This window comes from Diabrotica virgifera, chromosome 8, assembly GCF_917563875.1.
Source record: "Diabrotica virgifera virgifera chromosome 8, PGI_DIABVI_V3a".
Lineage (NCBI taxonomy): Eukaryota > Metazoa > Arthropoda > Insecta > Coleoptera > Chrysomelidae > Diabrotica > Diabrotica virgifera.
This window is the reverse complement of record NC_065450.1, coordinates 5,777,175-5,795,309: the sequence shown is the minus strand read 5'-3', so window position 1 is coordinate 5,795,309 and position 18,135 is coordinate 5,777,175. Positions and strand designations below refer to the sequence as shown.

Here is an 18,135-nt window from a genome sequence, read left to right as displayed (position 1 = left end):
ATGTCTTGTTTCTTGCTATTGTCAATGCCACAAGAATTTGAAAATATAGTAACAGCGATAAGAACTTTATCAGAAGACGCTTTAAAAATAGAATTTGTGAAAAGTAGGTTGTTAGAGTTTCATTCCAATAAAAATTCAAGAAACGCAAAAGTTTTGCCTTCATCTTTTAGTGCAACAGAAAAGCAAGTAAAATGTTTTAAGTGTGGAATAATTGGGCACGTTAAGAGCGTATGTGGCATTAAATGTTTCACTTGTGGTAAGATGGGACACAGAGCGAGTCAATGTTTCGTCAAAAAGAAGAATGTGAGTGATAAACAAAAAAATGGAAACAGGGCAAATTATGCTATGAATGAATGTAACAGAGAAGAGGATAATGCTGTTGCTTTCTGTGCAACATCTGAAAGTGTAGAGGGTTTAAGTGAGTGGTATGCAGATTCGGGGGCTACACACCATTATATAAACAATGAAGAGGTGCTTATCAGCAAGAAAAGATTTGCAGAGAGAAGAGAAATACAACTGGCAGAAAAAGGAAAAAGTATGGAGGCAACATGTATAGGTGATTTACAGGTGATAAGTGTGGTGCAAAATAAAAATGTAAAAATTACTTTGAAAGATGTGTTTTGTGTGCCAAAACTAAGAGCAAATTTGTTGTCTATACCTACCATTGAAAAGGCAGGATTTGAAGTTGTATGTAATGATGGTAAGATCTTTATTAAAAAGGATAATACTGTTTTTGTAGAAGGTAAACGTCTTAATAACTTATACAAAATTATATTTAAAATCAATGTTGAATCTGCAAATTTAGCCTTAAATATAGATATTTGGCATAAACGGTATGGTCATTTGAATTATGGTTCTATTTCAAAAATTAAAAATTTAAATATAGTTAACGGTTTAGAGTTTACCAAATCAAAGGTTGATAAAATTTGTGATGTTTGTGTACAATCGAAACAAAAATGTTTTCCATATAATTCAAAAACATCTAGAAGTGCTAGAGTTCTTGAATTAGTTCATACGGATGTATGCGGCCCGATTGCACCGACATCACGTAATGGTTATAAGTATTTTATAACGTTTGTTGATGATTTTTTTAGGTTTGTCATGGTATATACTGTAAAAGGTAAGGACGAAGTTTACAATTGTTTTAAAGATTATACAGCAAAAGTGACATCATTATTTTGCAATAAACCTATTTCAAAGTTAAAATGTGACAATGGAGGTGAGTATTGTTCTAATGCAATTTTAAAGTTTTGCTCAGAAAAGGGAATTCAAATATCATACACTCCACCCTACACTCCTCAAATGAATGGAGTTGCAGAACGTATGAATCAAACATTAATGGATAGAGCAAGATGTATGATAAAAGAGGCAGGAATAAACAAATGTTTTTGGGAAGATGCAGTTCTCATGGCAGCATATATAAACAACAGAACCCAATCTTGCTCAATACAGGATGAAAGTCCTTTTGAATTATGGCTTGGTAGAAAGCCAAATGTCTCTAATATGCGAATTTTTGGTTGCATAGCATATGCCAGAATACCAGATGCTTTGAGGAAGAAACTTGACGATAAAGGAGTAATGTGCAGACTTATTGGTTATACTGAGAATGGTTACAAGTTATGGCAAGAAGAAGAAAACAAGTTAATTCACAGTAGAAATGTAGTATTCGATGAAAATAATTTTATGAATAAAAAAGAAGAAGATATGAGAAGAAACAGAGAAAAAGAAGATGAAGAAAATTATGATATACAAGAAAATAAAGACGACGAAAGAGAAATACGAAATGATATTAGAGATGAAGAAAGGAAGTCTGATAGTGAAGTAGACAAAGACGAAGATAATAAAAAGGATAATGAAGGATTGTCTTCTGGAAGTACGCAAAATGGCAGGCCACAAAGAGTAAGAAAATTACCTGGAAAATATGACATTTATGAATTAGATGCAGCAAAGTGTGATGAAGAATTAGATATAAGCTGTTTGGCACTACTTAGTGAACTAACAAATGCACCGAAGTCCTACTCAGAAGCAAAAGAGAGTTCAGAATGGAGTTCATGGCAACAGGCAATTGATGATGAGTTGGATGCACTGCAACATAATAATACTTGGGAATTAGTTGAGAAGAAATATAATCAAAAGGTAATTAGTAATAGGTGGGTTTTTCGATTAAAGGAAAATTGTGTTGGTCTGCCTATGTATAAAGCCCGATTAGTTGCACGGGGCTTTGAACAAATTGATTTTAATGATTTTTCACAAATACATGCTCCTGTAGCAAAGTTATCTACATTAAGAATAATATTGTCTATCTGTAATCATTACAATTTACTATTGTTACAATTAGATGTGAAAAATTCTTTCCTGAATAGTTCTCTAAAAGAAAAAACCTTTATGAAAATACCTGAAGGTCTTAAAGTTTCAAATAAGGATCAAAATAAAGTGTGATTATTGAATAGGGCAATCTATGGTCTCAAGCAATCCCCAAAAGCATGGAACGAAAAATTTAATGAATTCATGCTAATGTTAAATTTTAAACGTTCAAAAACAGACTACTGTCTGTATAGTTTTATTAATAAAGATATAATGTGTTATTTACTTCTTTATGTAGATGATATTTTGGTGGCTTGTAATAATAATATATTTTTGAATCATTTGAAAACAAAATTGTGTGAATCTTTTAAAATGAACAAAATAAGCAATCAATTTAACTTTTTGGGAATAAGAATTAACAGGGATTTTGGGAATAGGATCATAACTCTTGACCAAATACCTGCAATTGAAAATCTTGTTAAGCGATATAATGTCGAAGATAGTAAAAGGTTTAAAACACCAATTGAAAAGAATTTGAACCTAGTGAAAAATTCTGATTGTAATCTTAATACTAATTTACCATACAAAGAACTGTTAGGTAGTCTCATGTACATTATGATGGGTACTAGACCTGATATTTGTTTCAGCATTAGTTATTTTGGGAGATTTCAAGATAGTGCCACTAATGAACATTTTAAACATTTATTAAGAGTACTGAAATATTTTAAATCTAGTATTAATTTTAAGTTGTATTTTTATCATTTAGAAGATATTTCTAGTTTTGAGTTAGTTGGTTACACTGATGTGATTGGGCTAATGACATAACTGATAGAAAATCCATTAGTGGATATTGTTTTAAACTTTTTAATAATCTAGTTTCATGGTCTTCTAAAAAACAAAGTTTGGTAACTCTATCGAGTACAGAATCGGAGTTTATAGCAGTCTGTGCAGCATCATGTGAATTACTTTATATAAAAAACATACTTTTAGATTTGGAAATTAAATTTTCATTACCAATCACAATATTTGAAGATAATCAAAGTACTATCAAATTACTACAAAACTTTGAAAATAATAAAAGGTGTAAACACATTGAGGTGAAATTACATTTTGTTTTGGATCTGATAGCACAGGGTATTATGAAGGTTGAATATATTTGTTGTAATGAGCAACTTGGAGATGTATTTACAAAGTCTCTGTGCTATGAGAAATTTAATTATTTCGTAAATAAGTTAGGCATAAGGGTTTAATTTTTAGTTTTGTATATTGACAGGTTTGAGGGAGGGTGTTAAATAATTACTCTAGAATAACGAACAAACCTGTCTTGGTTCCGTTTGGTGCTCTATGATTGGCAGCACTGCTTATGTTATGTCAATTGTCAACGGTTTTTGTAAGAATGAAAAATGTCAATTCATTATTTTCCTCTTCGATGTAGAATTATGTAATCACGTTTATTGAGTTGTTAGTTGTTTAAATACAAATACATAAAATATCAACACATTCTTTTATTCTACATTTCATCTACATAACAGACATTGACAGTTGTGATAGTAATTAAATATTTGATAATGATTATTTTTGATTAGCGTTCGAACAACCGGCCCTTAATGTACTAATAATAATTATACATTGGGTACCATGAACCTCACTCAACTGATCATCAGATTTGCATCAGATGCACTGAAAAGTCTACCCAAAGGTACCTAATGGCAGCTATGTACGCATTTGATCCCGCTTAGCGGCGCTAGTGTAGTTGGAGGTCAACGTTTTGACAATTCGTGAAGTTTGTATATGGTGTTTTTGATTACGATTTAACAAATAATAAATTATGGCCGAACAATATGGATCTTGGGCTGTTGGTGCGTTGAAAAACCAATTGAGGAGAAGGAATACGAGAGTTACTGGAAAAAAGGAAGTCCTTATCGAATGATAAACTATATTAATCATCGTCTCAATGTTCGATTTCTATAGCTCAGAGGGTATTTATTTGGTACTGACTCACGAGTCTAGTGTGTATATGATATCTGCCTTACTTTTTTATCAATTTAAAATTCCCAAATAAGTGCGCTCAGCATTAATTTTTGTGTCTATCTCATTTAAAAATGTGATATTTTCAAAATATGGCCAAAATATGACAGTTGCGCATTTGGGTACAGTTGGTTTAAGCATGGGTTGAGCGCAGTTGATTCTGCAATGTTGCCTTATTTAAAAAAAATTATAATTCCTTATAGAAATATAGAATGTGTTAATTTAATTAAGTATAATTATTTGGGTGTTGGTCAGGATATGTTTTAGTCACTAAAAATATTGAGAACTTGAGAATTATTTTAAATTATTATTTCATATTTTTCTAGGTATATGTATTATAATTTCAAATATAATTTTTTTTATATTGTCACTTCATAAAAAGCGATTTTAGATGTGGCAACAGTGTGATGTGAATGTATATAAAATTGCATATTTTAATCCATGCGTTTATAATAAATTTTGATCTGAATTGTACAGTGAAGTATTCTATTTTTACAGTCGAATCTAGGAGCAATACGTAATCTGTTTCAACAAATTTTTTATTGCAGATACGTGCATTTATTTTCAGCACATATTTATCGCGTCTTATTGCTACAATCCACTTTTTCTCATCAGAATATCTTTGGGAAACCTGTGTCCTGATGTTCTTGATGAGCACAAATGCACAGCACAACATTGAGGGATTTTATGCTCTAAGTTTAATTCACACAGCGAAACAAATATGCAATATTTACTTAGAAATAGATTGATTTAAAGTGTTGACGTAAGTTGAGGTGACCTCCAACTACACGAGCTCCACCTACGTTGAGCTTTTCAGATTAGCTGTCATTGAATAGTTGACATAACAGAAGTTAACTCATTCTGGGATTCTCTAACTATAGCTATAGCTACAACAGATTTATGAGAATAGTCAGGAAAAGCTAACCAATATTTCGGAATGATCTCTCATGAAATAAATCAAGAAGTCACATATTAATCTCTTATAAATAAATCCAAGGAAATACTAGAGAAAAGGTAAATCAATTTCTAAAGAAACTGCAGATTATGAGAATGTTCCCTAGTTACTCACAGAGAACAGGATATTGATCCTGACTCAAGTTACATGCAAACAAAAAAAAATGAGTTCCTCGGAAAGATGATGCTCAAACACAATAATCCCTTGGTGCATACAAAAGCTGTATTTCCATAGGACTGATATTCAAGAAGTTACCATTATTATCAGAACAACAAAATAGTAAAGCGAAAGAATAATAAGTATACAATAAACAGACAAGTTTAAACCTAGGTCTCTTCAGAATGATCATAAACTGAAAATTGAATAAGAATGCCTCGTGCATGATTAAAATGATGATTAAACATTATATCCTAAAGATTCAGCATCTGAACTAATTAAGGTATGGCTTAGAGCTAGGCAACTGTGAGCAATGAAATCTGCTTCCTATCAGGTGCACAGTCGATAAGCAACAAGTCTCGAACCCACGTATTTGCATAGCCAAGCTAGCAAACCATTTTCCTAATAAATATTCCATACTATAAATAACGAAATGGTTTCATAGTCTTTATCATAAATTTTATCTCAATTAACTTAATTGCATATTTGACCAATGGGGTATGACTTTGAACTGCGCAATGTTGTGGTCTCAGGTCCCTGCAGCTACGGTCTTGGTGGTGTTGGTTGTTGCAATCAGGTTGAGATGGTCTTGGTCTCGTTCTTGGCATTAAAGTGACATCACAATGTTTTTCAAAGTACTTGCTAGACTAAATTGCTTAAAAAAAATCTCACACTTGTAATGTTTTTCTCCGTGTACACTGTGCACTCTTAAATGTACTTTCAAATCACCTGCAGTACCAAACTGTTTTAAACAAATTTCACACTTGTGAGGTTTCTCTCCATTGTGAACTGTCATGTGAGAAGTTAATTGAACTTTTTGAGCAAATCAATCAAAACAAATCTCAAACTGATAAGGTTTTTCCGCAGTGTGATACGGCTTTTACCTGGAGTACCAAATTGCTTAAAACAAATCTCACAAATTTTAAGTGTTTTCCTCAGTGTGCACTCTCAAATGTTTTTTCAAATTACATGCTATACTAAATTGCTTAAAACAAATCTTACACTTGTAAGGTTTTTCTCCAGTGTGCACTCTCAAATGTGTTTTTAAATTACCTGGAGTATCAAATTGCTTAAAACAAATCTCACACTTGTAAGGTTTTTCCCCAGTATGCACTCTCAAATGTTTTGTCAAATCACTTGCAGTACGAAACTGTTTTAAACAAGTTTCACACTTGTAAGGTTTTTCCCCAGTGTGCACTCTCAAATGTATTTTCAAATGATCTGCTAGACTAAACTGCTTAAAACAAATCTCACACTTGTAAGGTTTTTCCCCAGTGTGCCCTCTCAAATGTTTTTTCAAAGTATCTGCTTGACTAAATTGCTTAAAACAAATATCACACTTGTAAGGTTTTTCCCCAGTGTGCAGTCTCAAATGTTTTTTCAAATCACCTGCTACACTAAATTGCTTAAAACAAATCTCACACTTGTAAGGTTTTTCCCCAGTGTGCACTCTCAAATGTATTTTCAAATCACTTCTTGTAGTAAATTGTTTCAAACAAATTTCACACTTGTGAGGTTTTTCCCCAGTGTGCACTCTCAAATGTACTTTCAAATGACCTGTTTCACTAAATTGCTTACAACAAATCTCACACTTGTAAGGTTTTTCCCCAGTGTGCACTCTCAAATGTTTTTTCAAAGTACCTGCTTGACTAAATTGCTTAAAACAAATATCACACTTGTAAGCTTTTTCCCCAGTGTGCAGTCTCAAATGTTTTTTCAAATGACCTGCTTCACTAAATTGCTTAAAACAAATCTCACACTTGTAAGGTTTTTCCCCAGTGTGCACTCTCAAATGTTTTTTCAAAGTACCTGCTTCACTAAATTGCTTAAAACAAATCTCACACTTGTAAGGTTTTTCCCCAGTATGCACTCTCAAATGTCTTGTCAAATCATTTGCAGTACGAAACTGTTTTAAACAAGTTTCACACTTGTAAGGTTTTTCCCCAGTGTGCACTCTCAAATGTATTTTCAAATGATCTGCTAGACTAAACTGCTTAAAACAAATCTCACACTTGTAAGGTTTTTCCCCAGTGTGCCCTCTCAAATGTTTTTTCAAAGTATCTGCTTGACTAAATTGCTTAAAACAAATATCACACTTGTAAGGTTTTTCCCCAGTGTGCAGTCTAAAATGTTTTTTCAAATCACCTGCTACACTAAATTGCTTAAAACAAATCTCACACTTGTAAGGTTTTTCCCCAGTGTGCACTCTCAAATGTATTTTCAAATCACTTCTTGTAGTAAATTGTTTCAAACAAATTTCACACTTGTGAGGTTTTTCCCCAGTGTGCACTCTCAAATGTACTTTCAAATGACCTGTTTCACTAAATTGCTTACAACAAATCTCACACTTGTAAGGTTTTTCCCCAGTGTGCACTCTCAAATGTTTTTTCAAAGTACCTGCTTGACTAAATTGCTTAAAACAAATATCACACTTGTAAGGTTTTTCCCCAGTGTGCAGTCTCAAATGTTTTTTCAAATAACCTGCTACACTAAATTGCTTAAAACAAATCTCACACTTGTAAGGTTTTTCCCCAGTGTGCACTCTCAAATGTATTTTCAAATCACTTCTTGTAGTAAATTGTTTCAAACAAATTTCACACTTGTGAGGTTTTTCCCCAGTGTGCACTCTCAAATGTACTTTCAAATGACCTGTTTCACTAAATTGCTTACAACAAATCTCACACTTGTAAGGTTTTTCCCCAGTGTGCACTCTCAAATGTTTTTTCAAAGTACCTGCTTGACTAAATTGCTTAAAACAAATATCACACTTGTAAGCTTTTTCCCCAGTGTGCAGTCTCAAATGTTTTTTCAAATGACCTGCTTCACTAAATTGCTTAAAACAAATCTCACACTTGTAAGGTTTTTCCCCAATGTGCACTCTCAAATGTTTTTTCAAAGTACCTGCTTCACTAAATTGCTTAAAACAAATCTCACACTTGTAAGATTTTTCATCAGTGTGCGCTCTCAAATGTCTTGTCAAATCACTTGCAGTGTTACACTGTTTTAAACAAATTTCATATTTATAAGGTCTCTTTCCAGTCACAACTTCCATATTTTTATTTAATGTTTTTTCTTCAGTGTATAGACTCATATCATTTCCTTCGTAAGATGAATATTCAATTGGTTTCTCCATAATTTCCATTTTTGTTTCATTTGGGAGATAACCTAAAATATAAACCAACTATAATGTAACCATTTGATTAAAACGGTAAATGAATACAATAATCAAATTAATATGTTCGTTACCAAGGAGGTACTCAACAGGGATCTCGTGAAATGGGCAGGGCTTGTACTGCGCAGACAGAGAAAACCTTCGGACAGAAAAGGATGAAATATACCGGAATATTAGCGCTTTGTTCGTAGCGCAATGTTGTCAATATGTGAATGACCACAGTAATATTGAGTATTGTTAGTATATCTAAAAAAATGAGTTTCAAATAATTGACATTCTGCATGACGTGTAGATCCATAATCAGGTAAAGTTTTTAAAACAATGTTTAGAATAAAAGGAAAACAAAAATAATGATTTGTTTAAAATATAATATTTATTAAGGCACTTTTATTTAAAAAGTGCCTGCATTTTTACTATAATTTTAATAGTTTAAATTCTTTTTAATATAACAGTATATTAAAAAGAACAGTATATAAAAATATAATAGTTTAATACCGGGTGTCCACTTATATTTTCCCCCATTTTAACTTCCTATAACTTCTAAACATCTCGAGATAGAAATATGCGGTTTTCGCTGAAATGTTTTATTTTAGTAAAAGTTTTCTCTGAATGTAGTATTTAGTTTTTTATATCGCTTTCAATTACGAAAAAAAATGGCGGATTTTTGAAAAAACTTTGTTGACTTTTTTTTAATGGAACACCCAGTATATTTTGTTGTAAATTGAAAGAACGGTTCACCTATCCAGCGATATAAAGTTTTTTAAAATCGGTTGTCAAATGACTGAGTAATTAATTTTTAAAATGAGAGGTGCAACGTGGATATCACATAACTAAATAACAACTAACGCTCGGTTTCATAATCAGTTAATGTGGACTTTAAATTTTAAGTTGGTACCTTTATCAATGCAATTCATATGGGTAAATGTCAACGTTAAAGTGAACTTTAGTTAATGTTCACTTTAAGTTGATTATGAAACCGGGCGTAAGCAAATTGATTTTGTTATGTGATTTCCACATTGCACCTCTCATTTTAAAAATTAATTAATTGCTCAGTCATTTGATCATCGATTTTAAAAAACTTTATATCGCTGGATAGATAAATGACCGTTCTTTCAATTTACAAAAAATATACTGGGTGTTTCAATAAAAAAGTCAACGTTTTTTTTGAAAATTCCGCCATTATTTATTTAAAAGCGATATAAAAAATTCAATACATTCAAACAAAACTTTTACTAAAATAAAACATTTCAGCGAAAACCGCATGTTTCTATCTTGAGTCGTTTAGAAGTTATAGGCAGTTAAAATGGGGGAAAATATTAGTGGACACCCGGTGTAACAATCTAACAGTAACAAATCCGCCAAAATTATTTTCTTTAATTTAAAAAGTACGTATAACATTATCTATTGTAAAATACATTGGCGGTCAAAAAATTTAGGTCACTAGATGAATTATACACGTTTGATGCCTCGAATTTCCTAAACCTGTTGTCCGATTTGAGTGATTTTTTTAGTATCTTATAGCTTTATTATTTAAGAATCTCAATCTATTAATATTGTTGCTGGACAAGTAAATGTCATTTTATACCGGGTGTAACAATAATATTGTGTTTTTTCCTTAAAGTTCGGAACACTCTGTGGAATATTATAGCATAGATAAAATATTGAAACTAAAACTCAATTGTAGCCTTAGCCTTTCTTAACATTTTCTTTTTTGATTCATTTGCTTACGATAGATAATAAAAAGTTAGGTACTTTAACAACTAGCCACGTTCTTCATCAATACAGGGTGTTTCTAAATAAGTGCGACAAACTTTAAGGGATGATTCTGCATGAAAAAATAATGACCATTTGCTTTATAAACATATGTCCACAAATGCTTCATTTCCGAGATACGGGATGTTGAATTTTTTCTTACAAACTGACGGTTTATTTGTTGCTCTAAAACCGGTTGAGATATTTTTTTTTATTACATATTTTAATTTATAATCTGCTTCATCGAAGCTATAAGCAAATAGTTTGAATGTTAAATACATGAGGGAGAAGCTGCCCTGTGGCAACCCTCCTATTATAATTTTTACATTTGATCACAATATGTATATTTAATTTATTAAATCTGTTGGCCATAGTTTCTTCAGTCGTCTTGCGAATTCGGGAGGAGTGTTCAGCAGTCTTGCTTCATCATTTGGATGACTTCTCAGCCCATCAAGGTAGCTCTTTGTGATCCTTGGAATTTCTTCCTCTACCAAGGGTGTAGCTGAGTCCTCGTGTAGGGTTTTATTGCTTACATACCAGGGTGTGTTGAATATCATCCTCAATATTTTTGATTGGACTCTTTGTATTATCTTGATATTTGATGGCTTTGAGCAACCCCAGAGTTGAACACCATAAGTCCAAATTGGTTTTATCATAGTTTTATACAGGAGCAGTTTATTTTCAATATTGAGTTTTGATATTCGACCAATAAGCCAGCTCATTTGTCGTATTTTGATGTTGATCTGGGTTTTCTTGGCTTGAATGTGCGGCTTCCATGTTAATCTTTTGTCAAGGGTTAGTCCCAAATATTTGACTTGTGTGCTGACTGGTAACTGTGTATCATTTAGTGTTATTGTTGGACATACATCCCTTCGGTTTGTAAATGTAACTTGGGTTGACTTCGTTTCATTTACTTTTCCCTTCCATTTGTTGAGCCATGTTCCCAATTGGTCAAGGTGGTTTTGCAGTTGCGCAGACGCGATAATAGGGTCCTCATTGACAGCGACTATGGTGGTGTCATCAGCAAATGTTGAGATTTGGGTTGTTTCAGTGGTTGGGATATCTGCGGTAAATAATAGGTAAAGGAGAGGGCCCAGGACACTACCCTGTGGTACGCCTGATTTAATGGGAAAATATGTGGAAGTTGCTGTGTTATATTTTACTTGGAAGTAACGATCTTCAATGTAGGATTTCATGATTAGGTAGTAGGGGGTTGGAAGAATACATTTGAGTTTGTATAAAAGTCCAGTATGCCATACTCTATCAAATGCCTTTTCTACATCTAAGAATGCCGCTGTGCAATATTTTTTTTCCTCAATAGCAGTAAGGATTTTTGTTATAATTCTATGAGTCTGTTGTGTTGTGGAGTGTCTCTAAAACCAAACTGGTGTGTGGGTATTTCTACATCTAGGTTAATGTCATTCTTTAGTCTACCAAGTAGTAGTCTTTCGAAGATCTTAGACATTGTCGACAACAAGCTGATTGGTCGATATGATGATGTTTTATTTGGAGGTTTACCCGGTTTGTGAATCATTATTATTTGCGTAAATTTCCATGTGATTGGGAAATATGTCAGTCTGAGCGCACTATTGTATATTGTAGTTAGCATGACCAATGCTCTTCTCGGAAGATGTTTCAGTATTAATCCTGTTATTAGGTCAAATCCAGGTGCTTTGTGGTTATTGCATTTTTCTATTTCTAGTTTAACTTCTGATGGATTGAATGTGTTATTGGGAGCGTCATAGGGCAAGCACTATCTAGGAAGTCTCTTATTAAGTTTCCATTATCATTATTCTCTACTTGGTGTTCTTTAAAAATATCAGCTAAGTATTCTGCAAATGCTGAAGCTTTTTCCTGGTCTGATCTTCCCCAAGTACCATCATCTTTCTTAATTGGCGAGTTGTGTTCTGTAGGTCTCTTTAAGTGTTGTTGCCTTCCATATTGAGTGATCTTCTTTAGACAAGGTACTAATGTAGTGTTCAAATGTGGCATTGCGTGCTTCATTTAGCGCTGTTTTTAATTGTCTGGTTAGTCGATTATATTCGCGTTTGTCATTCATGTTGCGGCTTCCTTGCCATCTACCTCTTGCTCTTCGTTTTTCGACTATTAGTTGTCTAATATAATTCGAAGTGGTATTTTTGTTTTCTTGCTTTGGAGTTGATGGTGTAGCTCGATATGCAGCTTGCTGAATTTGACAGGTGAAGTGGTTTATAGCCTTATCTATGTCATCTTTTTCTTTGAGTCTGATTCCAAGATTTATATTCGTGTCAAGCTGGTACTTGAATTCCCACCAATTAGTTTTAGGGGAAGTCAACTTAGGTATTTCAGGTCGTTTGCTTATGTGGGTGCTGATTGTTGCTATGATTGGTGTGTGGTCAGACGATAGATCCCAATTTGCTTCTATGTTTGTGTAGTTTGCTGCAATTCCTTTTAGGATGAAGAAGTCGAGTAGATCTGGTAGTCTATTTGTATCGGACGGCCAGTACGTTGGTTGTCCCGTCGATAAGTAGGTGCAGTTTGTGTTGTTGATAGCATCTAGTAGGCTTCTGCCTTTTGGTGTAATGAGTCGTGAACCCCAATTCGTATGCTTAGCATTCCAATCACCTCCAACAATAAATTTGTTACCTAGCTTGTTGAATAGTTCTTCGTATTCTTCAGTTGTGATTCTATGTCTAGGAGGGCTATATATTGCAGCAATTTCGAAGTTCCAAGGCCTGGCATTTATATTAAGTATTGTTGCTTGTAGCTTATCTGTTTTATGTTCCGGCATTTGATGATGTTGTATATTGTTCCTTATAATTATTGCAGATCCTCCATGGGCTGTTCCATCTGGGTGACTAGTATGGTAGACTGAGTATTGAGGTATTTTAATTACGCTTCTTTCTGTGAAATGCGTTTCGGATACAAAGAGGATGTCTATTTTGCTGTCCTCTAGGAATTGGATTATAGAATAGAATAGAATAGAATAGAAATATGCTTTATTGTCATAAAAAATTGTACAATTTTATCGACAAAGCTTATAAAAAGTCAAGAAAACAAAACAATAACGATCCAATTTACTGAAATTACATAAATCGTCAATATATTTACAATAATAACAATAATAATGCATAGTCTACCTAGTAATTAATAAGTTTAAAAGTTAAGCTGCTGCATATGACACCCAAATATAGACAAAAAAAAAATGATAATAAAAATACTACTTGTGCAAAGTAGTAGGTACTGTAATTTCTTAGTTATTGATTAAGAAAATCTTCTACTGAATAATATGGTCTTTCAGATAGGTAGGCTTGTGTCAGTTTACGGAATTTGGGGAGAGATGCTGCAGATTTAAGTTGTAGAGGAAGATGGTTGTAAAGTTTTTTGCGGAATATAATATAGATTTCTTTACTAACTCAGAGGACGGGGTCGGCATATAGACGTCAAACGTAGAATTTCTCGTGAAGTAGTCATGATTAGGTCTTGGTGGAAAGACATGTAGATGTTTACGAATTAAGCAAACAGTTTCTAAAATATACAAAGATGGAAGGGTTAAAATTCTGTGATCTTTGAAGTAATTTCTGCAATGTGTTGTTCTTCTGAGGCCAAACAGATATCTAATTGCTCTTTTTTGTAATTTGAAAATAACATCGAATTGGGCAGCTGTACCAGAACCCCAAAAAGGAAGACCATAACGAAGATGTGACTCGAACAAAGAAAAATATGTTATTTTGGAAGATGCTAAATTGAGTTCATTCGAAACAGATCTTATAGCATAGCAAGCTGAGGATAGTTTCTTCCTTAACAAATCGATATGGTGGGATCATTTAAGGTTGCTGTCTAAAAAAAATACCAAGAAATTTCACAGAATTAACGGTACTGATCTGGCTGTTATTAAGAGGTAAGGGTTGAAGGACTCCTAAGACAATGCTACTGTTTTATCTACGTTAAACGAGAGTAAATTAGAGTCAGACCAGGTTTTTATTGTAAGTAGATCAGAAGTTATAGTAGCATGAAGAGTTGCAATATTTGAGTTGCTCCAAGTGATACTGGTATCATCAGCAAAAAGAAAGACTTTTCCATCGATTTTTAAACTAGTGATGTCATTAATAAAGATAAGGAAAAGTAGAGGACCCAATACTGAACCTTGAGGTACCCCACATACAATGTTTTTGAGACCAGAGTCTGTATCATTTGCTCTAACCAGTTGTTTCCTATCATACAAGTAAGATTGGAACCAATCTAAAGAAATACCTCGAATTCCGTAGAAATTTAGTTTTCTTATCAAAATGTTGTGATTTACACAATCAAAAGCTTTGGCGTAGTCACAAAAAACGGTGGCAGTGTGAAGATTATTGTTCAGTGCTTGATAAACCTCATGTAGTACAGAAAAGATGGCATCAGTGGTGCATTTATTATTTAAAAAGCCGAACTGATTTTGTGATAAAATGTTGTTTTCAACTAGAAAGGACATAAGTCGGGCTTTTATGAGTCTCTCAATAATTTTGGAGAGTACCGGTAGTAGTGCAATAGGTCTATAATTGCAGGTATTAGATATTTCACCACCCTTATGAAGAGGAATAATGATGGCTGTCTTCAGGCACTCTGGAAATTTACCTTTCTCAAAGGAATCATTAATTAGTGAGATGAGGACTTCTAACACATTTTCTGGGAGATTAGATAAAAATTTTTATCGATAGACCATCAGTACTACAGGAGGATTTGCTTTTGATACTATTGATTGTTTGGATCAGTTCAGATTTATCGACTGGTTTTATAAAGAATGAATTCGAGACCTTTCTTGAATTAGGGAGATAAGCAATGGAATCACATTAACAAAGTATTCATTTAGATTTTCAGGGTCTGGAAGGGAAATTGTTTTAGCAGTGTGGGTTTTATTTCGAAGATCGTTTATTATGGACCAAGTTTCTTTTGCAACACTTTTTGAGCTTCCCAAACGGTTATGGTAGTAGTCTTTTTTAGCTGATTTTATAAGTTTAAGATAGGTTGCCCTGTACTTGGTGATATATTCAGTGATAGAGACGTTGGTAGTAAATTTCCTGATATAGAGAAGAGAACGCATATTCTTGGAAGATATTCGGATACCTTTAGTAGTCCAGGGTTTGCGATGTTTTGGCTTAATTGCAATTAAAGGAAATGCTTTATTGAAGATACAGACAAGCTTATCCAAAAAAGCACTGAAATTATTATCCACGTCCATAGCAGGAAAGCGCCACTGAGAGGTTAAGCATAAATTTTGGAAATTACGAAAGTTCCGGGTGGAAAAAATCCTACCTAAACGTCGGGTTTTCGAGAAGGGTTTGCTCAAGATATTAAACTTCGTATAAACTGCTTCATGATCAGATAGTCCAGCATTAATAATTGTAGAGTGGACATCAAGGGGTGAAAAATCTGAGACAGTATAATCAATTATGGTAGATGAAGTTTTTGTAATCCTTGTAGGAGAATCAACGTGCATTGTTAGACCATACGATTCAAATATGTTGACCAAGGATATTTGTGTAGCACTAGCAGCAGCATAATCAATGTTAAAGTCCCCGCATAAAATTTTTCTACTTTTATGGGGCAGGTCATCTAACAAATTTAGCAGGTTCTGAAAAAATAGTTCCACGGAAGAGTTAGGTGATCTATAAATGCAAATAATATAAAGATTAAGATTCTTATTGTAAATTAACGAAAACTCAAAGAAGGCTTCACTTAGCAGAAAGTCATATTTTGTTACCGAAGAAAAATCATTGCTTGTAGATAGAATTAGGGTGCCTCCGTAAGCTGAGCTTGGACGATCATACCTAGCAATTGTGGTGTATTTTTCTACAAAAAAAGGCTCGTTGACTTCAAGCCAGTGCTCTGTAACCGCAACTACCGGGGGAAATCCTAATTCCTCTAGGAACAAAAATAATTCATCAGTTTTGTATCTTATAGAACGAATATTAATCAGAACCATGCTAAAGTTGTTATCACTAAAACAATTTGAGGATTCTAGTCCCTCAGAACACGTCGTGATGTTTAAAAATTTCGTTTTGGAGAGGCAGCGGAATAGTAATTTCGGTGACATTCCCTTGATTTTTGCAGGTGTATAATTCTTTCAGAAGTGAGAAAGGATCTGTAAGCATCAAGATCAGCTTCCACCTCATCTGGACCAATCCCATAGGCATTGTTAAATTCCAGCAGAATTCGTCGTAGATCTTCAGTCTTAGTGGAAGTCCCTCGGAAGCCAAAAAGAGTTTAACGCTTGTATTGGTAAATCCATCGTAAAACACTGAAGCTGGTTGGTCGTGTAGATAAGCAAGATGAAGTTTAATGGCTTTTAAGATATCCGGTTCCCTTAATCTGGCTAGAAGATATCGACTATTCGAGTTATTGGTTAATCTAACTCTTGGTGGGGTCAAAGGATCCAGATTTATCGAAGGTTCTAAAGTATCCTTCTTAATGAAATTTACAGGCGAATGGAACGGATTCTTAGATTTACAAACTTCAATGGCCTGCTTGTATGTACGTATGTTTGTATTTTCTACTTCATCTTTGTTCTTGCGATAATTGGTAATTGGATTTTCCAAGGTGACAGGACTTCTGAGATTCTTCGGATTCTTATGTGACTCAGATGAAAGCGTTGGTTCAGAATTGGAAGATTCTATAGACCATTTGATGTTAACACCAGGTGGCCAAATTTCCTTATTAAATAATAGGCTAATAGCTGTTCTAGATTTTATACCTATTTTGAACGAAGAGCCAGTTGTTGTGTCGGCATCTTTAAGGAGTGCGTAACATCTAATATATTCCTTAATGCCTAGCCTCTCTTTGATATAGTGAACAACTTGTATGGGGGTGTACGTTGGGGTCAAGTTACTAATAACTACAAAGTGACATTTATCTTCTGTAATTTTTGGCTTTTGCTCTGGACTTGGTTCGAGATGTCGGGGCTCTTTAGTTTGGGTACTTGCGGTGGCATAAGATGTATTTTTCTTCAATATCTCTTTTTTAGTTGGTATATTAGATAGATTTTTTGTAAGACTGCTCATTTGATTTGAAATTTCACCGATATTTGAAGAGAGCCTTTCTAATCCCAACTTAATCTCAGTTGAATTTGTGTCTTGGATTTCAACCTTGATAGTCTCATCTGAAGAAGAGCCGAAAAAAACTGACGATATATTAAAAATGTCGTGTTCCATCTGCCTTACAGATTTTAAAACCTTTTCAGGATTCAGCAGGTTGTTTAGTTTGTGGATCTCGTCAATTTTTTTCGTAAGATAGTCCAGTTTGCCGTCTTTTTTAGTTAATAGGTCATAAGTCTCGATGAAAACAGGCAAATTGTCATTTAGTTTTTTAGTAACTTGAATTAAGGCCTCAAAGTTCTCTAAAGGTATTTGATTTTTTGATAAATTTGTAATTTTGTCATTTAAATAATTTAAACTTGGAGAGTCACATACGGTACAAAAGAATCTAAGATGAGAAGACTTTTGGTCCAATAGGGCTTTAGTGATGGTCTTGTTTAATTTTGTACATTTCATACAGAAGTTTCTTTGGCAACCTCCATTACATCTTAACTGGTTGTATTTATCAGAGTCAGAATATTGTGTAAGACAATGTTCACAAGTATACGTCATTTTCAAGGTTAGATGTGCAAAAATTAACTAGGTCGATGTGATGATGGTAATAAAAATTTAAACACTTACAGCTAGTATTCACAACACATAAATCAAAACAAATAACAAAACTTGTAAACACAAGAAAACAAATCAAAACATACATCCGTATACTTCCACTGCTG

General features: G+C 33.5%; 1 protein-coding gene across 5 annotated transcripts in view; it reads right to left on the bottom strand.

Moving 5' to 3' along the window:
* Positions 1 to 3,794: 3,794 nt before the first annotated feature.
* The window catches only part of LOC126889647 (zinc finger protein 271-like), a 28,353-nt gene continuing 14,012 nt past the window's right edge, over positions 3,795 to 18,135 (bottom strand). Inside the window, exons 2-3 of one of the 5 annotated variants that reach the window (XM_050658154.1) lie at positions 8,261 to 8,608; positions 3,795 to 7,840 (exon numbers count right to left, since the gene is read on the bottom strand). In XM_050658154.1, coding sequence (XP_050514111.1) covers positions 6,366 to 7,840; positions 8,261 to 8,608 — 1,823 coding nt within the window. In that variant the 3' untranslated portion in view covers positions 3,795 to 6,365. Of the gene's footprint in view, positions 8,609 to 18,135 lie in introns of all 5 variants that reach the window. The other 4 variants (XM_050658153.1, XM_050658151.1, XM_050658152.1 and 1 more) reach the window with 4 other exon arrangements.